Raw genomic sequence first — 17337 nt, forward strand, 5'->3', positions numbered from 1 at the left:
ATAAGTATTTAAGGTTTTTATTACTCCCAAATTTGACTCCCCAAAGAAATGAATTGAACATTTACACAGTATCTGTTAACTTCTAATACTGACTTTCTTCTGTTCTTTCTAGAGTTTTCTTTCATTATTATTTGCCTCCAGGGCTCTGCGCAGCATATTATGCAGTGAGCTGCTACAGAGTTTTTGTGGTTAGTTGACTGTGGCTCTGAAAATGTGACATTGTAGGACTCCATATTATCTCTCCCTGATTTATATGCTGGTAGCCTGAGTCTGTGCTCCTTCCTACAGCAGCATTCCCAGGAAAGCTCGAGATAGATCACAGCATCTATCAAAGCCCAGATTTGAGTTGTCTTGGTAGCTAATGGCAGCCTTGGCTTTGGAATCCTGACGTAGGGTTCCCCATGCAGTAGAGAGTCATTATGGGGTCATTTGAGCTCTACACATCAGAGTTCAGGGATGTTTTTGGATGGTATTGTGCCTCAAACTCTACACAGTCTTTTGCATCTGCTGGGCAAAGTGTGGCTTCAGCAGGGACATGCCCTGGGACAGCTGGTGCTGCCTGTGGTGGTACCTGTCACCTCTGCACTTGTCCCAGCTGCTCACAGCTGTGTTCACCCAGTGCCAGGCAAAAAGATCCCTTCCTCCTAAACAGAGCACAGCCTAACACCAGAGCTTGAGCTTCTGTGTGTAAAAATAAAGTTTGCTTGGTTTTGTTTGATAACATCAAGTAGTGAAGAGTTTGATAGAATCAGCTACTTCACTAATGAAGCTTGCTTTGTTTAACAACATATCTTCTGCCTCTTGCTTCTTTGGTCTGTTGCCTCAAGCCTTTGTTGCCCCTTTAATATCTGAAATGGAGCCAGCATTTTTCATATGACCGGAGCTCTGTCGATGGCATTCCTGGAAGCAGGGCTGCCAAAGCTGGGCTGGCCACGCATGTTCTGCATGGGACATATTGTTCTTGGAGCCACTCTGACCCGTAACTGGCAGCTGGACAAAGTGGTGTGTTAGACCCTTGTCAGAAACTTCTTAATAGCCTGTTGAAGCACTCTGCACTACTGTGCTGTGTTTCTTCCCGGGTAAACTTGGAAAACAGTGGGTGGAGAATTAGATAGAAGTCTGTTCTTGCAAGTAGAACCTTGTGTATTTTAACTTTTTAAATGCTGCATGGAAACTGGCCATCCCATGCTCATCTTTCCTGACACCCAATTAACCTCTCCCCCAAAGTTTTAAAACAATTACATATCTTTAGTCTATTCATTCCTTTAGTGACCTATAGAAATGTATGTCCTCTGCAAATCTTATACAAATCTTATACAAATATCTTATACAAATATTAATCACTCAGTAAAGGGAAGGGTTCTCAAGAGTACAATTTTATTTTTAACTTTTCCTAGTAAAAATGGCACTGAACAACTACATCTAACTGGCAGATTAGGAAAAAAGCCTTGATGTCACTTAGACATCCAGACAGTCTTTGAGGCCAGTAATGCAAAGGTGCTGTTTACTGGAGGCACCTGGACATGTTAAGTTTCATTTTCCTGCTGTCTAAATAGTTGGGGATGATAAGTTCTGCTGAAGAATTATGGCTCTGCTGTGATTGTTCAATAATGTCTCAAATCCCCTACCAAAGTCGAGGCCACCATCGTGCTAGGCACAATGAACTTTAAGAATAACTGGCAGATCCCGCCCTGCACTTACAAAGTAGACAGATAGACAAAAGGGAGCAGGATTACTAGTAACAGACTCAGACATTACTAGTCAGATGTAGTACTCAAATATTAAAAAGAAAATGCTGAATGGGACATGAGAACCTGTCTCAGGCTGTTCTCTCCTGAACAATGCTTGTGTTGAATTTACCTGTGCAGGCTCATGGCAAAAGTGGCCACAATAGCAGACAAATTCAGCATCAAAGGGTGCCAGGCTCTCCAAAACTGGTCTAAGGAGAGTTTGTTTAAAAACAGACCCTTGTTTAGGTGTCTAAACCGAAACTGAGTAACTTAATATTACATAGTTCTGAGTGTGTGAGCAGTGGAAAACTATTTTTGGGCTCTGACAACTGCAGTTCCAGGAAGAGAGGAGGCAGTTCCATCTGGCTCAGAAGAATTACTTCTGGTTGTTGCTTTTTTCCTTCTTTTATTTTGTACCATGTTTGTGTTTGCTGGGTTAAATTTATATCTGGAATTGCAGAACACAAAGTATCGGAAGCAATCTTTGTATGGTACAATCAGACACTGAGCCATCAAAGGCCAAAATCTCAGTGTTTGTTCCTATTCACAAGTTCAGCCTTCAAAAGAGAAAAGTGGTGTTGTTTGGGATGCTGCGTGCAACTTTACTTGTATTTGTTATACTTGGTAGCTGAGAACAATGTTCCTTCAACCAACAGCAAATGCTGAATATATTAGAAAAGAGGGGAAAGAGATGTATAAATGCTCGATTGTTCTGAATAAGTAGGCTGGAGAACTATGGTTGGAATTAGGGTTGTGACTCTCAGAGCAACATAATGCAAGTCACAAATGTTACTTTTGCATTCCACTGGAAATTATGCTAGGACTGAGGATACTCTGCCCCCTCTTTTTTTAGGAGATAGATGACTGCAACCAAAAAGACCTACAGCAGGACTCGGCAGGTGTCAACGGTCTCGCAGAGGTAAAACCAGACAACCCCCAGCCAGCTGCTGCAGTAGATAACTCCGTCATGAGTTTCCTTAAAACACTGGTAAGCTTCTGCCTTCCCTTTTCATCTCTAGGCTATGCTTTAAATTGCTTATAAAAATCCCACACGGATGTGTTGAGCTAAATGTAGCATGTTCAGTGTCAGGGGCACCGAGAAGTAATGAAGCCAAAAGGATGCCTTAGAAAACGACTTGAGAGTGATAGAGCTGTGTAGGTACCGTGCAGTGATGATCAAATCATGGTGACCTACTCTGGCAAATTTCTCCTGCATAGATACTTATAGATCTTGGGGTATTTAGCTGTCTTAAGGATTTTCTGTGTAATGAAACTTTATTTTGTAATAGCTCTAAAGGTTCATTTTTTATGAATTAATCAGACATATAAGCTTGAATAGTGTGTATATATATATTTCATTTTAGCCATTGATTTTAAATTGTTCTTGAGAAACATTTATAATACTTCTCACATGAGGGGAAAGCAATATTTGTACTTCTTTTGCGTTCATGCTAGAAAAAACTGCTAGTTTCAGATATATATCTTTCAGACTTTTTGAAAAATGGAATTGGTTGTGACTGGGTTTTTTTGTTGTTGTTGTTTTTGTTTGGTTTGTATTTTTTTTTTTTCAAATACGTTTAAGGTCTCCCCAGGCAAAGCTGAAGCCAAAAGTGACTCTGAAGACAAGGTAGGCAGATGTTTCATTCTGTCACTGCTCACTAGATGTTTTTGACACAGGTATTTCCTCTTCATTGTGTTGCTTTTTCCCCAGTTGATGTTACCATTTGAAGTAATTGAAATATTTTTTCCCCCTGAAAAGATGTACAGAAAAGGTAGCTGTCAAAACGCACTGTTTCAGTGAGACTTGTAGCTCTTTCAACAGCTCCCAAAAAATCCAGTTGTCCGGTCCCGTTTGCACACCTGACTTCATCAAATGCACCCATGTGCTTCTGCAACAGGTGCCTGTTGGTGCAGGTGTACTGTAATTTGGAAACAAATATGCTCTTTGGGTTTGGTTTGCTGTCACACCCGTGAGGGTAAACACATCCAGATGACTAGTAGGATATGCAAACTCATTATGGGGAGGTAAAATGGGAGTTGTTTTTTATGAAGAATTCCTTTATCTTCACTAGTGTTTTCCTGATACAAATAATGACTTTTTCGCTATATTAAAGGAAAAATACATTAAGAAGGTTCACTTGAAAAAAGTTGTGGATTTTACAGCTGACGTATATAATGAAATAATGGCCATTTTCCCCCGATAAATAACTTCTGTTTTAGTGGTAAAGGTGGATTGTGAAGCGAGGCTTTCCCCTCGGTGCAGTCTGAGCTCCCCTGTGTGCCATGGGGCTTCCACGTGGTTCGACCAGCACAGGGACCGTGGTGACTTGGACTCCTGGTCACACTCTCATTCTGGCTGCTAATGAGCCTCCTTTGCAGGGAGGAGCTGGGGTTTATCACAGCAGGTCTGGTACATTCCCAGTGTCTCAGCAGTTCTCTCCCATAGCTAAGAGAACAGACAAGCTTCCTCCTAATTCTGGGAAACAGTTCCAGCCCACTGCAATGCAAAGCAGGGCGGTGTGCTCCCTCCTGCTGAAACACAGAGGCGTGTGGCATCAGTGGAGCTGAACTTGGTGATTCTGCAGCAATATGCTGTCAACAGTGATGCCTCTGGCTTTAATCAGCTGGCTAAAGACAGGTATGCTTTCAGCAGCCGGGGCACACCCTTAGCGATTGTCATTTCATCCGTGTAAACACAAGAGTAGAACATGAGTTGAGTCATACAGCCTTGGGTTAATTGATCCCTTGCAAGTTCATACTAACTGTGGCGTTCAGATCAGATCTGCCCCGGACTATATATTTGACCCTTCTCCAGCAGAACCTGACTTGTTCTTGCACTGTTGTACATTGGGGAATACCGGCAATGGTACCAAGTACAGTGTGGAAAAATGGCCAGTTTTTATAAAACCAACCGCAGCCTCTTCCTAGCACAAAACACTTTGTAGAAAGCTTGTCATTGCACTGAATGAAACAGTTTTGAGACCAAGATCTCAACGTGTTCTTAACTGCTACTTTTGGTACTCTGGACCTTTCCTCCTACCACAGTGCTTGATACTTTGCATTGTAGATACCGTACACTGATCGTTTCTTCAGACTTTGGATCTCTCCGTGTTTCTGTAGTTCCTAGATTTTTTGTGAACTCACTTTAAAGCTTTTTACTAAGTTGGAAGCTTCTATTTTTGCCTTGTTCAAGTGCAGGAGAAAACAGAATGAAGCTTGCAAAGGAACAAGCTAATTACCTGGAGGATGAACACTTGAATCATCATTCATTGAAATACAAATTTTAAAAATTGTATTTCTTCACTATATGTTGACCTGATTCTTAAGTAAATTAGGAACAAAAATGTCTAAGGGAAATCAGAATGAAGTCCAGGATACTAGCAAGTAATAAGTAAAAGAAATGGTATGTCCTCTTTTATACCAGGTAATTAAAAAGTCATCTTACTGCTTTAAAACCGGACATAGTGAAACTCTGAACAATGCTACACCATATTATTTGTGATTAGTCATATATCACGGGTTCATATACAGTACAGTTACCATAGAACAGACTCCTGTGTTAATTTGTTTATGTTGAAGCTTAGTTAAGCAACCTTGGATACTTCTGGTTTTGTGTCTCCCCTCCTTTTTTATTACTGAAAACATAAGAATGGTGTAGAAGGAGGGGAAAAAAAGCCTCTTGTTTGTAACATGAAGACTGGAGCTTTTTTTCCTGCATGGATAAATCCAGAGGGTTGTGTTGAAGACTGATAATGATGATGGTTGGACAACAACTGTAACTTCAGTGAGTTTTGAGGAGGTACTTGAATTATTATTTAAAAAAAAACATGTTTTCCAAAGCTGTGAAAAGTTAAATGGAACATTTTAGTAAATGCTGGTCAAGTTTTTACATGACTTGTAGAAAAGTCATGTATTTGAACAAGCTCACCTCTACCCTATGCAGGGTAACTTGGTCTGCCTTGAGCGGCAGATAGTCTGCTACCACTTCACAAAAATGGCCAAAATATTGTTTCTTTCCCATATAGACTTTAATATTTCTTTACCTTATAGTCCTTTGTAGCATTTTTTTGAAAGTGCTGCCTAGTTTTTTAGAGATCTAGTATCTAATATCAGTGGGTGATGATTCCCAAAACAAGTGCTTCCTGCACATATTTAGAATGGAATGAGAAGGAAGCAGTGTTCACTCAACACTTTTAGTATCAGTGTATCATTACTATTTTTCTGATATTCTCATTCCTAACTAATTTCATGAACATTAGTGAAAATTTGAAATATTTTATGTAGTGTATATCATGAATACTCATACTGTCCTTTTCCTAAATGTGTTATCCAAAACAATTTTAAGTCCCTACAATATCACAATAAAAAGAATGAAAATATTTTCAAATATCTTTATTCATATATCTGTCTATTTTAAAATTATGAATCTTGAATGTAGTTTGTTGCTCATTAATTTTAAGTTCAGGAGTCTGTCTTTGTGGGACCTGTGTCTCAATTTAATTAAGATTTTAGGGGCAAATTGTGGTTTGAGTCAGCTGGATTGCCTTAGTTTTTCTACTTATTTCACTACTCAAACAGAAGAAAGGCTTAGGAGAACTGAGTAATTCAGAAAAAGATGACTTTTTTGTCCAAGGCAATAAGGAAATGTTTGGGTTTAGTACAACATGTATGACTGCTTGAATGTTTTTCATGAACGGAGTAAGAACTTTGCAATAAGTACTCAACTTCAAATGGTGTTTTACAAAAGGGATCAAAAGCGGAAAAAGGCCATGGTGGGCAACCTGCTCCGAAGACAGCGGCAGAATCCCAGGCTAAAGCAGCCAAGAAAAAGAAGGCAGAGTCTCCCAAGCTAGGACACAGTACATTTAGCAAACTCTTTAGGCATAAGGTCTGTATGAAGCTCCAGCAAGAGCAGAACCCTGAGCAGTAACAGATGGCTCCTGTCACACAGGAAAGTGATTTAATTGGTAACTGAAATCAGCATCTGGCCAGCTGTGCTGTGCACTGAAAACCGCTGGCACGAGTATTTCTCTGCTGCGCATTATAAAAACCATCTTCACGTGCAACATTTCTCTTGTTATACCATCTGTGAATTCAGGATTCTGAAACAATTCTTCTAACCTTCCTTACTGTGTGCTTCCCAGTTACTAACGCTGACTAAAATTCCCTGAACACTCAAAATATGAGGTACTGATAAAGAATTATGCAGATATGAACAGTGCCTGCAATTGTAGGGCAGGTTTAAGTGCTCAGTCCAACTACAATTAAGGCTTTATAATCCACATGGCCTTAGCACGCACTGTGATGTGGTTAAAGCTGGGGAACTGGGGTATCTGATGTGGCACAGACAAGCTTGGAACATGGAATTTCCTTCAGAAATAGTTACTCCTTACTGAAAACAAGAAAAATAATTGTTGATTGAATTCCAAGTTTAGTTTGGAAGGGAAAAGCTTCATTTTCAAGGATGTTTTAAAGTGGCAGGGCCACAGACTTGAGAGAATTGTAGCTTTTTAGCCCAAAGAATGCAGAAGCAGAGACCCTTCCCCTGGAGGAGGAAAGTAATTAATATTTAATGTTCACTCAAGACACCCACATGGAATTTCTGGTGAGTAGGGGGCTTTATAATCCAGGACATGAGGCAGAGTTCTTTAAGATATTTTCAAAACAAAAATGTTCTTTCTACTGTCTCATTTTTGAGACAAAAATGTCATCTGTGTGTTACTGAAGGAATAATAATCTTCCCAATGGTTTTAATCTACAATTCTTATCAACAGCCTGAAGTTAGGATCTCATCTTGTATATACTACATTGATAGCCAATAATTTTGATATTTAATACAATTAAGATATTAGTTACTTGTTTATAATTAATTAGGACTTCCTGGTAGAAAATATACCTGGCTGGCACTTTTTAAGGTGCAATGTCTCTTCTCCAATAGTTGAAAATCTCACAATGAGTTGCTAGGATTTACTATTAGTTTCATAAACATTGGTTTTCAATGTCCTGTGTTTACAAAATACTAACTTCAGTGTGAATGTTATTTTCAAACAGCAAGGTACATCCTAATATAAACCATGAGCTGATGGAATGGGATTTAGCCATTTGACCTCAAAGACTGAGTTTGGATGGCATTTGGCAGCTGGGTCCCTCTCAGCTCTTTTATTCCCATCCATGTATATTTACCTTGCATTGCATGTCGTTTTTGCAGTATAACTGAACTTATTTATGGAGTTTTCACTTGGAAGGGTTAATCACTTATTTTCAGCATTGCTACTGAAGCCAGCTGATGGCATTACACTCCTTTTTACCACTTGTGCACTAGAGCTAACCACAGAAAGAAGTTCTTGGCTCCTGCAAAATAACTCGCACCTATTCTTTCAAGAAATCCGCAAAGCATGGGGCAGGCTGCCTAAACGCAGGGGTGCTGGGCTTGTATTTGAGTTTGTGGCTTGCTGCTCCTCTTTTTGTACAGCCCAGATATTCTCCTTCAGTGTAGGCTGTGCTGGATGTTAGGGTCAGTAGATCCTGATATGCATCACTGGCCAGAAAGGAATTCAACTGGATCCCTCCTGGCTTCCTGTATTTTGATGAAACCAGGAGATCCATGATTGTGAATAATTTTATTTTTTTTTCTTTTTACAGAAGAGTAAATCCCACCCAACACACAAAAGTGAGTGGGTGGACTAAACCAACTTTCAGCATTTGCAGAGCTTCTCTTTGTAGAACTATAAAGTTATAAAGCCAATGCTGTTCTGTCCCTTTGATACCCAGGCAGTCACCTGCCTATGTTTTGTATGCCAGAAAGCAAAGCCTCCTGCTTTGAAGGTGACGTTAGCAAGTCCCTAACTGGTATACAATTCCCCAAGTGGAAAACACCCAGCTCTGGCTTGTACGTGTGCACTGAAAGTTGCATGTGCAGACCCAGCTCAGAAAAAAATATCTTAAAACCCTGTGTAATGTTTTACCTGAAGAAACTGGGAATGCATATGTAAATACACATGTTTTTAAAGAATGAGTTGAGGACTGCAAGCACGGTAGCATGAGCACAAAGCAATTTGAACACGAGGCAGTGATGCTGCTGCAGGTAGAGGGATGGGAGCTGGCGGTCCCTGCAGGCAGCGCCGCCTCTGCCACAGACCAGTTTCCATGGTTGCGGGAGCCAGAACTTTCACAAACATTCACTAAAAATAAAATAATATGTGACACAGACAATTCCTGAACTGTGTAACTGCGAGCACTGACATTGCCAGAGACAGACTTGCCTTTGTGTTTTGTTTCCCTTCAGGCTGCAAAAGAGACTCAACAGACAACTAATACCAAAGTGAGTAGGATGATTCAAGTTATCTGTATGAATAACGCAGTCAGGGGTAATTATTGTCATTTTCAGTCTGAAAGACACTGTTTTAATTTCTTAATCAATTAATTATCTGTTAAGAAGGGTGGGTTGCTGTGTATTTTGTTTCTTCTAAGACATTATTTAATTTAAAAGGACAGAACAGTGCAACTCATGAGCTGCCCCGTGTTGTGTGGTGTGTCCTGTGCTATGATGTCTGCTGCATGTTCACCTCCTGTGTCTCAAGGTGCTGCAAGTTATTTTGTCCTTCGTAGGTTTCCAACAGCCTGATATCTTTGTTTCTTTTCAGAGCACTGACCAGCAGCCTGTTACCTCTGTAAAACCAGACAAAAATGTCCCTTCCTCCCAAGAGCCGCAGACTAAGCAGAGCACAAAAGCCCCCGAGGCTGCAGCCCAGCAGGCAGCAGTGGCCAGCGAGGCGCCCAAAGAGGGGACGAAGGAGAAAGCGTCATCCACTCCTATGCCACTGAGCAAGCTCTTTTGGAAAAAGGTACATCAGGGTTCAGGAGCTGGTCCATCCCGCAGGTCCACCTTCATACAGCGTCGGGAGTTACAGTAAAGCAGTCAAATCTGCAGAGCTGAGCGTATCCCACATGCTAAATACATGAGGGGCATAAATGATATATGCAGTTAGAAATGTATATGTGAGCTTTGGGCAATCACATATACACATGGCTAACAGCAGATAGACTACTGCAGAAGAATCTTATAAAACTGAAGTCTTTTAAGCCTCTCCATGCTATTTCCATGCTATTTTTTAATGGTATTACAGAAGAAGGAATATTACTCTGTCAATTCAACAGGCTTTTTAAAAATCCCACAGAAATTATAGTATTCTTTACCAAATTACATTATTAATAGAGATATAGGTATAAAACCACATTGTATTTCTGAGAACTTTTGTATTTAGTTCCTGAAGTCCGAAAAGCTGTAATCTGTTGAGTCTATTCTTATTCAATAGAGTGAGTTTCATAGCAGAATGGATCGGCCTTTAAGTTCGGGACTGAGGTCAATTGCTTGGCAAGACACATTTTTTTTCTGAGGTTAAATAATGATTTCAACTAAAATTAGGGCTGATTTTTGAAAACGTGGTTCCTGTTTCCATGATCTTTAGTGGTTTATAACCTGAAGGCTTATTCTTTTCTTGTTTCATTTGAGAGAGGAGCTGTACTGAACTTTACTGAATCACTCTGTTGAATAACTGCTTTCCTGGGCTCCTGTTCAAGTTCAAATCCCAGAAATGAACTGCTTCCAAATAATATAGCTATTATCGCTACGGAAACCACCTCTGAGTAGTCTGGCTTATTTGAAAACAGCGATGGGAAGCAGGATGTATGCTGAACATCAGGATGAAATAAGAAAAAAGAGGCCCTCTGGCAGATGGTTGTCTACAGTTTCAATGTAAAACTGAGAGTAATAAATCTGGTCTGAACTTCAGTATTTTCATAATGAAGTAACAAGACCTTTTGTGTATTTGAGAAAGGAAGAAAAAGCATAGAAGAAGGGAAAGTTTGCTTGCAGAAAAAATAGTGAAAACTTGCTCCTTGAAAGGGAAATTCTGGGATCTCAAACATCTCAAGGGTTTAACTCTTGCACCCAAATTTTGCTTTTCACTTCTGCTTGTTCATGATGATGGGTCCTACATCACCATTAAACTAAAGGTAATTACATCAGTGAATGGGAAGTGTCAAGACTTCCCTATAACTCTGAGGAGATGTTGGCTGTTACTAAAAGTATTAAGGGTCAGTTAAATAATTTACCTAAATGCATTAAACTACAAGAGTGTGTGAAATCTGACTTTTAACTTTGTATAAACGAGGCCATTTCTGCTTAGTCAGGATGATTCCAAACCCAATAAATTCTGAAACTTTTTGCAGGTTTTCTGGAGTAAATTTCCATAGTAGAGAACTTAATTTGTTGCTATGGATTTTTAAAAAACCCACAACAACAACAACAAAATCTGCCTACCTAAGCATTGAATCCTCACCTATAAAAGGCTGATGTTGCTTTACTGGATTTTCTTGATAGAGAATAATACTATTTCCTTTGATGGAAGACTTTGGTGACCCAGTCAGCTTGAAGCTAAAATATTTTAAAAAAGGACCATAGATGTTAAATACAAAACATCCTGTCATTAGACTACAGGTTAACATCAAACTCAGCTTGGTTTGAGGATTTTAGGGTTTTTTGTGGTTTTTATGTTTGTTTGGTTTTATTTTGTTGTTGTTGTTATGGTTTTGCTGTTTTTTTTTCTGCAGTGATTTTATCTTTCTTTCTGGCACCCTTAATATACTGTCCTTTGCTAGGTTAGAGAAACAAACCAGGCAACTCCAAGTAGGTGTATAATTCAGTGATGTATCGTCTTTCCTTTTGAACTAACAAACAGCAACCACAACACTCGATAAATCCCGGATTCAGATCCAACTCCTCTCTTTCCAGGCAGTCTCTCAAATATATATTCTGATGAGATTTCACTTCAAAGTAAAGCTAATGAAGTACCTGTCAACACGTTGCGGTTAATGCTGTTGCTCTGACTACAGATGAATGAATATGCAGAAGAAAAATAAATACTCTGATTCTATTTGCCCCATTTCCTGATCAGGCTGTACAAAAGTTTTCATAACTGTTACTCAAATGTTTGTCATACTAACATTTTTTTAAATACTAAGAAAGATAAATAGAAAATTACAGTTAGTTATTTCATGTATTTGTGTTGGAAACCTGGGTTTCAAGACCTTGTAGATATCTGATCAGGGCAGAGAAACATGACACTTCATTTATATCTGATCAAAGCATGCCAGTAACTGATGAAGGAAAGTGATTGAGGGAGCATTATTTAGTAGACTACTCTGTGAATTATCTTTAAAGTGGATATATTAAAAAAAAAAAAAAACAAAAAAAAAAAACAAAACTAGAATTTTAAGCTGTTGCAATTCTGTTGCCATACAAGTGCAGAAAAACTGTGCTCCTCTTACTGAGGGGTATTTACGCACTGATAATACAAACAGCAAACTGGTTAGCTATTAAGTGAAGGAGAATAACACCTTTTATTGCTGAGCCTGCAACCATATTCTGACAGAGGAAAGCAAAGATTAATATTTGGCTGGAGTGTGTGAGATGTTAAAATTACTCAGGACTTAAGTTGCTGTATATTCTAGGATGGGAGCAGTATCAGGCAGGTGGGAAGATTTTTGGTCTTTTTTTTCTGGGTAAATGGATGAAAACACTTGAAAGATTATTCCCCCTGGTCGAGGGGGTGAGGAGGACAACAAGCAATGGGCTTTTGGGAGCCAATTCACAACCTGAGTGCTGGCACAGCTGCCATCCTCAACATCCTCAACCCAGTGAGTAAATCCAGCAGAACTCAAGTCCAAACCAGGCTGCTGGGCTGCTTGCAGATAGTGTGGGTTTAACCATAAGCTGACAGTTGTTAATATTAATTAATTAATGGTCTGAGCTGTCAGGGCTCCAGATCTGCTGGGTGGCACCTTCAGGCAGCAGCTGCAGGTCCCAGGTGCTGCAGGGTGGAGGTCCAAGGGCAGGTTGGTGGTAAAGCTGAGCTGCCTCCATCATCTTTGTGTTGGCAAAGGAGAGCAGGATGGGGCTTAAAGTCTCTCTCTGGCCCTCCCTGTGTCCTGCCTGTGAGCAGCAGGAACAGATCTCAAGCATGACTGCTTTTTTAAGTGGAAATTTCTTGAGTGAAAGGTCACCTCTTGTCTGTGGTGTTAAGATTAAAGCAAAGCTGCTTCCTACAGAAGGTATGACCCAGGAAAAACAGAAGAACGGTTCCCCGAGACTAATGAAATGCGGTGGAGAGTGCCAGCTAGCACAAGATCAAAGCAGGATACAGTGTTTACCTCAATTCTGAGCAAAGATGCAGCACGCAAAAGGAAAACTCCTATCAAAGTTATCCAGGTCACAAAATAAGTTACACTCTCATAAGGCAAAAATTTATATGGTCAGGAACCTAGATAAAGAAAGTGGTGTAGTAATAGTTCACAAAAACAATAGGAGAGTTTGTAAGAACCAGAAAGAGGACTCGAAGGGTAGAAATAAACTTTCTACCACAACTTTTTTTAAGTAGGCTTATTACCAGAAGAAAATTAGAGACACTATCATTTAATAAATAAAAGAATGCTTCCCAAACACAGGAAAACAGCCTAGTAAATGACTCTTATCTTTGCTAGTAGTGTTTTATAAATTAAAACATTAGTTTGAAAAAGAAAACACAGGTAGCTCTGTAATACAAAGAACAAAAGGTGGTGCTCTTCTAAGTACTTCAAACAAATGTATCCTGAAATGTTTTCTGAGCTTGGCGGAGTGCCTTTAAAAAAAGAAAATGAAAATAACTCAATAGCACCTCTGTCTCCATGGGACACAACAGCAGTAGCTGCTGACTTAGGTTGAATTCATTACCATTTGTGTCTAAGGAAACTGGAAGCAGAATTTGGACCCATTAATTGGGTAACCTCAGTTGATGCAATTTATAGGTATAAGGTGATAATTTACACTTATGAGAACACTTATGCAATTAAGATTCATAAAGCTGATAGAGCTAGGCTGTTTGCAAATTATTATTATACACAAACTGCAGTTTCATCCTAAAGCTGGTCACAAAACTTGACATAATCTTCTTTTTTTCTCCCAGGTGAAACAGAGAAACTGAGCTCCTTGCTCTAGAGAACAGTTTATGTTAATGTAACATGGTTCAAAGTTTATTGACTTTATCTTTGTCAGGTTCTTCCTATTATGCTTTCAATTCCTGCCAGAAACACCTTGGTGATTCTCTTGAACACACAAATGGAAAATTTTCTTCTAGCTTCCTCTGGGAAACAGGAACAAAATTTAAAAACTCTGTTCTTAAAAGTATGTCACACAATACACCGTGGTTATGTGTCATCAGTCTCTAAGAAGCTGCCACCGTGGTCAGTCTTATTTGAGATGATTTGGTGACGTCTCTAGAGTTTCCTTTTGTTGCAGCATATTGTAATACTCCGATGTGATTGCATGGAAGTTGTGGAATCTCCAGCCTTGGAGATACTGAGAACTCAATAAGTACCTCAGCAACCTGATGCAACTCCTGCTTTGAGTAGGAGGTTGGACTGGGCCTCCAGAGATATCTTTGGGATGACAAAATCATAAAAGAAAAATCTTCAGCGTTAATTCAGTCTTACAGAGGGAGATGTCTATACAGGAATGATTCCTGGAGATAATTACAATAAAGTTATCACAATTTTTTAAATAGCAAGCCTAAGATCTCAAACAAGATAACCTGTAACTTCTACAACAACTTCGATATGGCTAATAGAGTACCGAATTTAACAGTGTAGGTATGTTGGATAGCTATGGTTTAAAAAAATATATATATATATATATTAAAACAAGATTTAAGCTTTACTAAAGTCTCCTATGGAATCCACGTGCAAAAAGTCACTGTTTACTTTAAACCAATCAGTCTCACAACTGTTGACTACCACTCAGCTCTTTTCTTTATTAAAATAGAGGGTGCTTTTCAGCATTGAGCATTTTGCCCCAGGATGCATTTGTTACCAGCAGTGACACTAACACCATTGCATGGACAGAGCTTGAGAGCCAAACCCCTTTTGGGCTGCAGCTGTCGCAGCAGTGCTGTGATCCCGAACCCTGAGCTCTGAACGATGAGCTCCCAGGAGCTACGGTGCTGCTTTATCGAGTCACTGCTTCAACTCGTGCAATCAATCATTTCCTTCAAGCAAATAGAGGGTGAATTGATTACATGTATGTGTGAATAGGCAGAAATATAGATTAAACTTATTATAGATTGATTATCTCAAAAATGTTCATAAATATAAATTAAATCTCCAATTTCATGGGGAAGCAGGCTGTGTTGCAGTCATCTCAGGCAGCAGGGGACAAGGAGTATTAATTCCCTCATTGTTCTTCTCCCCTTCCACCCACAAAATGTTCATTTCTTCCACAAAAGGGTGAGGAACAAAGCAAAATCTCTCATGCTGCTGTAGCCATCATGGTGAGTCCCCATCTTCCACCTTGCATGTGGGGTGCCCCAACTCAAAGAGAATATGGTAGAACTAAAAGGTATAACACAGAGAGAAAAATGCATAAATACATTGAATGGCTTCTGTATGAAGAACTACACAGATTAGGTTTTGCTTGTTTATTTCGAGGGGCTTTTTTTGCTCAGAAAGAGGTTGGCAGAAAGGAATGTGACAGCAGTGTACAGAATGACTACTGTAACAGAAAAGGTGAACAGGAAAGATCAGTCACGGCTCAAAATGAAAGTGGTGGAGTATCAAACAGAATTATTTTGTGACAAACAAAAATATAGTACTTAAAAGAAAAAGGACATTTTAGCTGTAGAATTCTTTCCTACAGGATGTTCCTGGATGTCAGGAATTTATATCAACCCAAAAAAATGTTTAGCTAAATTTCTGTAGGAAAAAAAAAATCCATCAAGGACTATTAAAGACATTACATGGGAATTGTTGAGCTGAAGACAATTGGAAAGCACATGAGGGCAGCAGTAGTGTGAGCTCCTGCTGGAAGGGGTAACAATTTTTTAGTGCTCTGAGACAGGCTATGGGGTGGGGTGAATCCGTGGTGTTATCTTTTAGGTTGTTCTTATGTTCATGTGGCTAAAATTAATTTGTACAGAATAATTATGAGTATGCTTTACATGTAAGTTTTGCAAGAATTTGTAAAAATAGCAAAATACAAATCATTGAGATTTATTTACAGCAGTTCTTTTGCATAATAACCATAGTATATATTTCAGCTCTAACCATGCAGTACTTTTAAGCAGCAGCATGTGTACAAATGCCAATACCTTGGGTAACTTCTTCAGTATTAGAGGCTGAGGTTGCAACTTGTCCTGCTTTAATAACATTCTGTACCTTTCTTCAATAGGCTGAGGAAGGGCTTACTTCAGGTCAGATTACCTAGCTATTAGCATAATAGCTTATTTTTATGGCAGAAAGATACTTCTTTACACAGTCACAGTGGGATAGGAATTGTCTGGTGGTTCTTGAGGGCACAGACAAATGTTATTTCCCAGGGCAGGTGGGTCATGTTTTCTGCTCTGCAGTTTTTAATGTTCACTTAAACACACTGAGCATTGCCCAGGTAGCCTCGAGAAGGCTGTGGAATGAGACATGCAGGAGATTAATAAATAAATCTTACGGGGATCCATATTTCGGAGGAATTTACAAAACGCACACCTCTATTCAAAGCACTATTAGAACAGAAGAAACTTTCCAGTAATAGACAAAAGCTCAGAGGGACCCAAAGCCCTTCTACAATGAGTACAACTGCCGAGTACCCGACAGCTTTTTCCCTGAACACGAATGAGGGTCAACACTATCAAAGAGGGTGACTGTGACCCATGGGATTAGGTGAAATAATAGATGAGCTACTTAACTACCTCACACCTCAGGAAGTCATTTATGTCTTTGCAACTGGGAACAGGAGCTGGTGTTGAGAATGTGACTGGCCTGAGAACACTGTGCGTGGACAATTCTATACTCAGTGAGAAAGGTGCTAAACAGCGTTTAAACAATTAATAATGTCCATAGTGTGTCTTAATTAATCCTATTCCTGCTCTTATGTGCAGACTTCTGGGTATGATATTTCTCATTTTACTGGTTTTACCTGAGCATTGTCTATGTAGGGCACACACCACTCTATGTAATTTCATTTAAACTTTCTTTTTAGAATTCTAATCAAAGATAAATTATTGTGTATGGGAAGTGGTACTGCAATTCAAGAAAGGCTATTTCTCCAACCTAAACAAATGCTTTAAATCCCGCCAGCTGACATACTAAATCAAAATCCTGAAGAAAGGTGTACAGATACAGCGAAGCTGTGAACACTTTCATGCCACGTTTGTTTCTGATGTACTAACTTACTGTGCTGTTGAAGCACTTTGGTTGAAAAAGAAAAAAAAAAGGAAAAAAAACCCAAACAAACTAGGCGATTAAGTCTGAATGTTTTAATGTTTTTTTCCCACTTTCTTAACATTTACCAAAACTAACCCTAGAACGCATCAGAAGAAGCGGAGATTGTAAGCAATGAGAAAGCAGATGCATCTTTAGAAGCCGTGGCTCCTGACAAAGATGAGAGTAAGAGCCCAGAAGCTGCGGAAGTGAAACCTAGAAGAGAAGAAAGTAAAACCCCCAAAGCAAACCTGCGGAAGTTTTTTAAGTTGGTAAGTAAGCAAAACACGGAATTCGAGAGTTTAGACTGACGCGTTCGTTGCAA

At 39.4% G+C, this 17337-nt stretch overlaps 1 protein-coding gene across 10 annotated transcripts in view; it reads left to right on the plus strand.

Moving 5' to 3' along the window:
* Positions 1-17337, plus strand: part of BCAS1 (brain enriched myelin associated protein 1) — a 46498-nt gene that overhangs the window by 15311 nt on the left and 13850 nt on the right. For 5 of the 10 annotated variants that reach the window (XM_021283749.2, XM_065032500.1, XM_065032494.1 and 2 more), the window contains 6 exons: positions 2584-2718; positions 3313-3357; positions 6478-6618; positions 9016-9051; positions 9374-9574; positions 17117-17284. In XM_021283749.2, coding sequence (XP_021139424.2) covers positions 2584-2718; positions 3313-3357; positions 6478-6618; positions 9016-9051; positions 9374-9574; positions 17117-17284 — 726 coding nt within the window. The remainder of the gene's footprint in view (positions 1-2583; positions 2719-3312; positions 3358-6477; positions 6619-9015; positions 9052-9373; positions 9575-17116; positions 17285-17337) is intronic. The other 5 variants (XM_065032495.1, XM_065032499.1, XM_065032496.1 and 2 more) reach the window with 3 other exon arrangements.

The sequence above is a fragment of the Columba livia genome, chromosome 16, assembly GCF_036013475.1.
Source record: "Columba livia isolate bColLiv1 breed racing homer chromosome 16, bColLiv1.pat.W.v2, whole genome shotgun sequence".
In the NCBI taxonomy this organism is placed as follows: Eukaryota; Metazoa; Chordata; class Aves; order Columbiformes; family Columbidae; genus Columba; species Columba livia.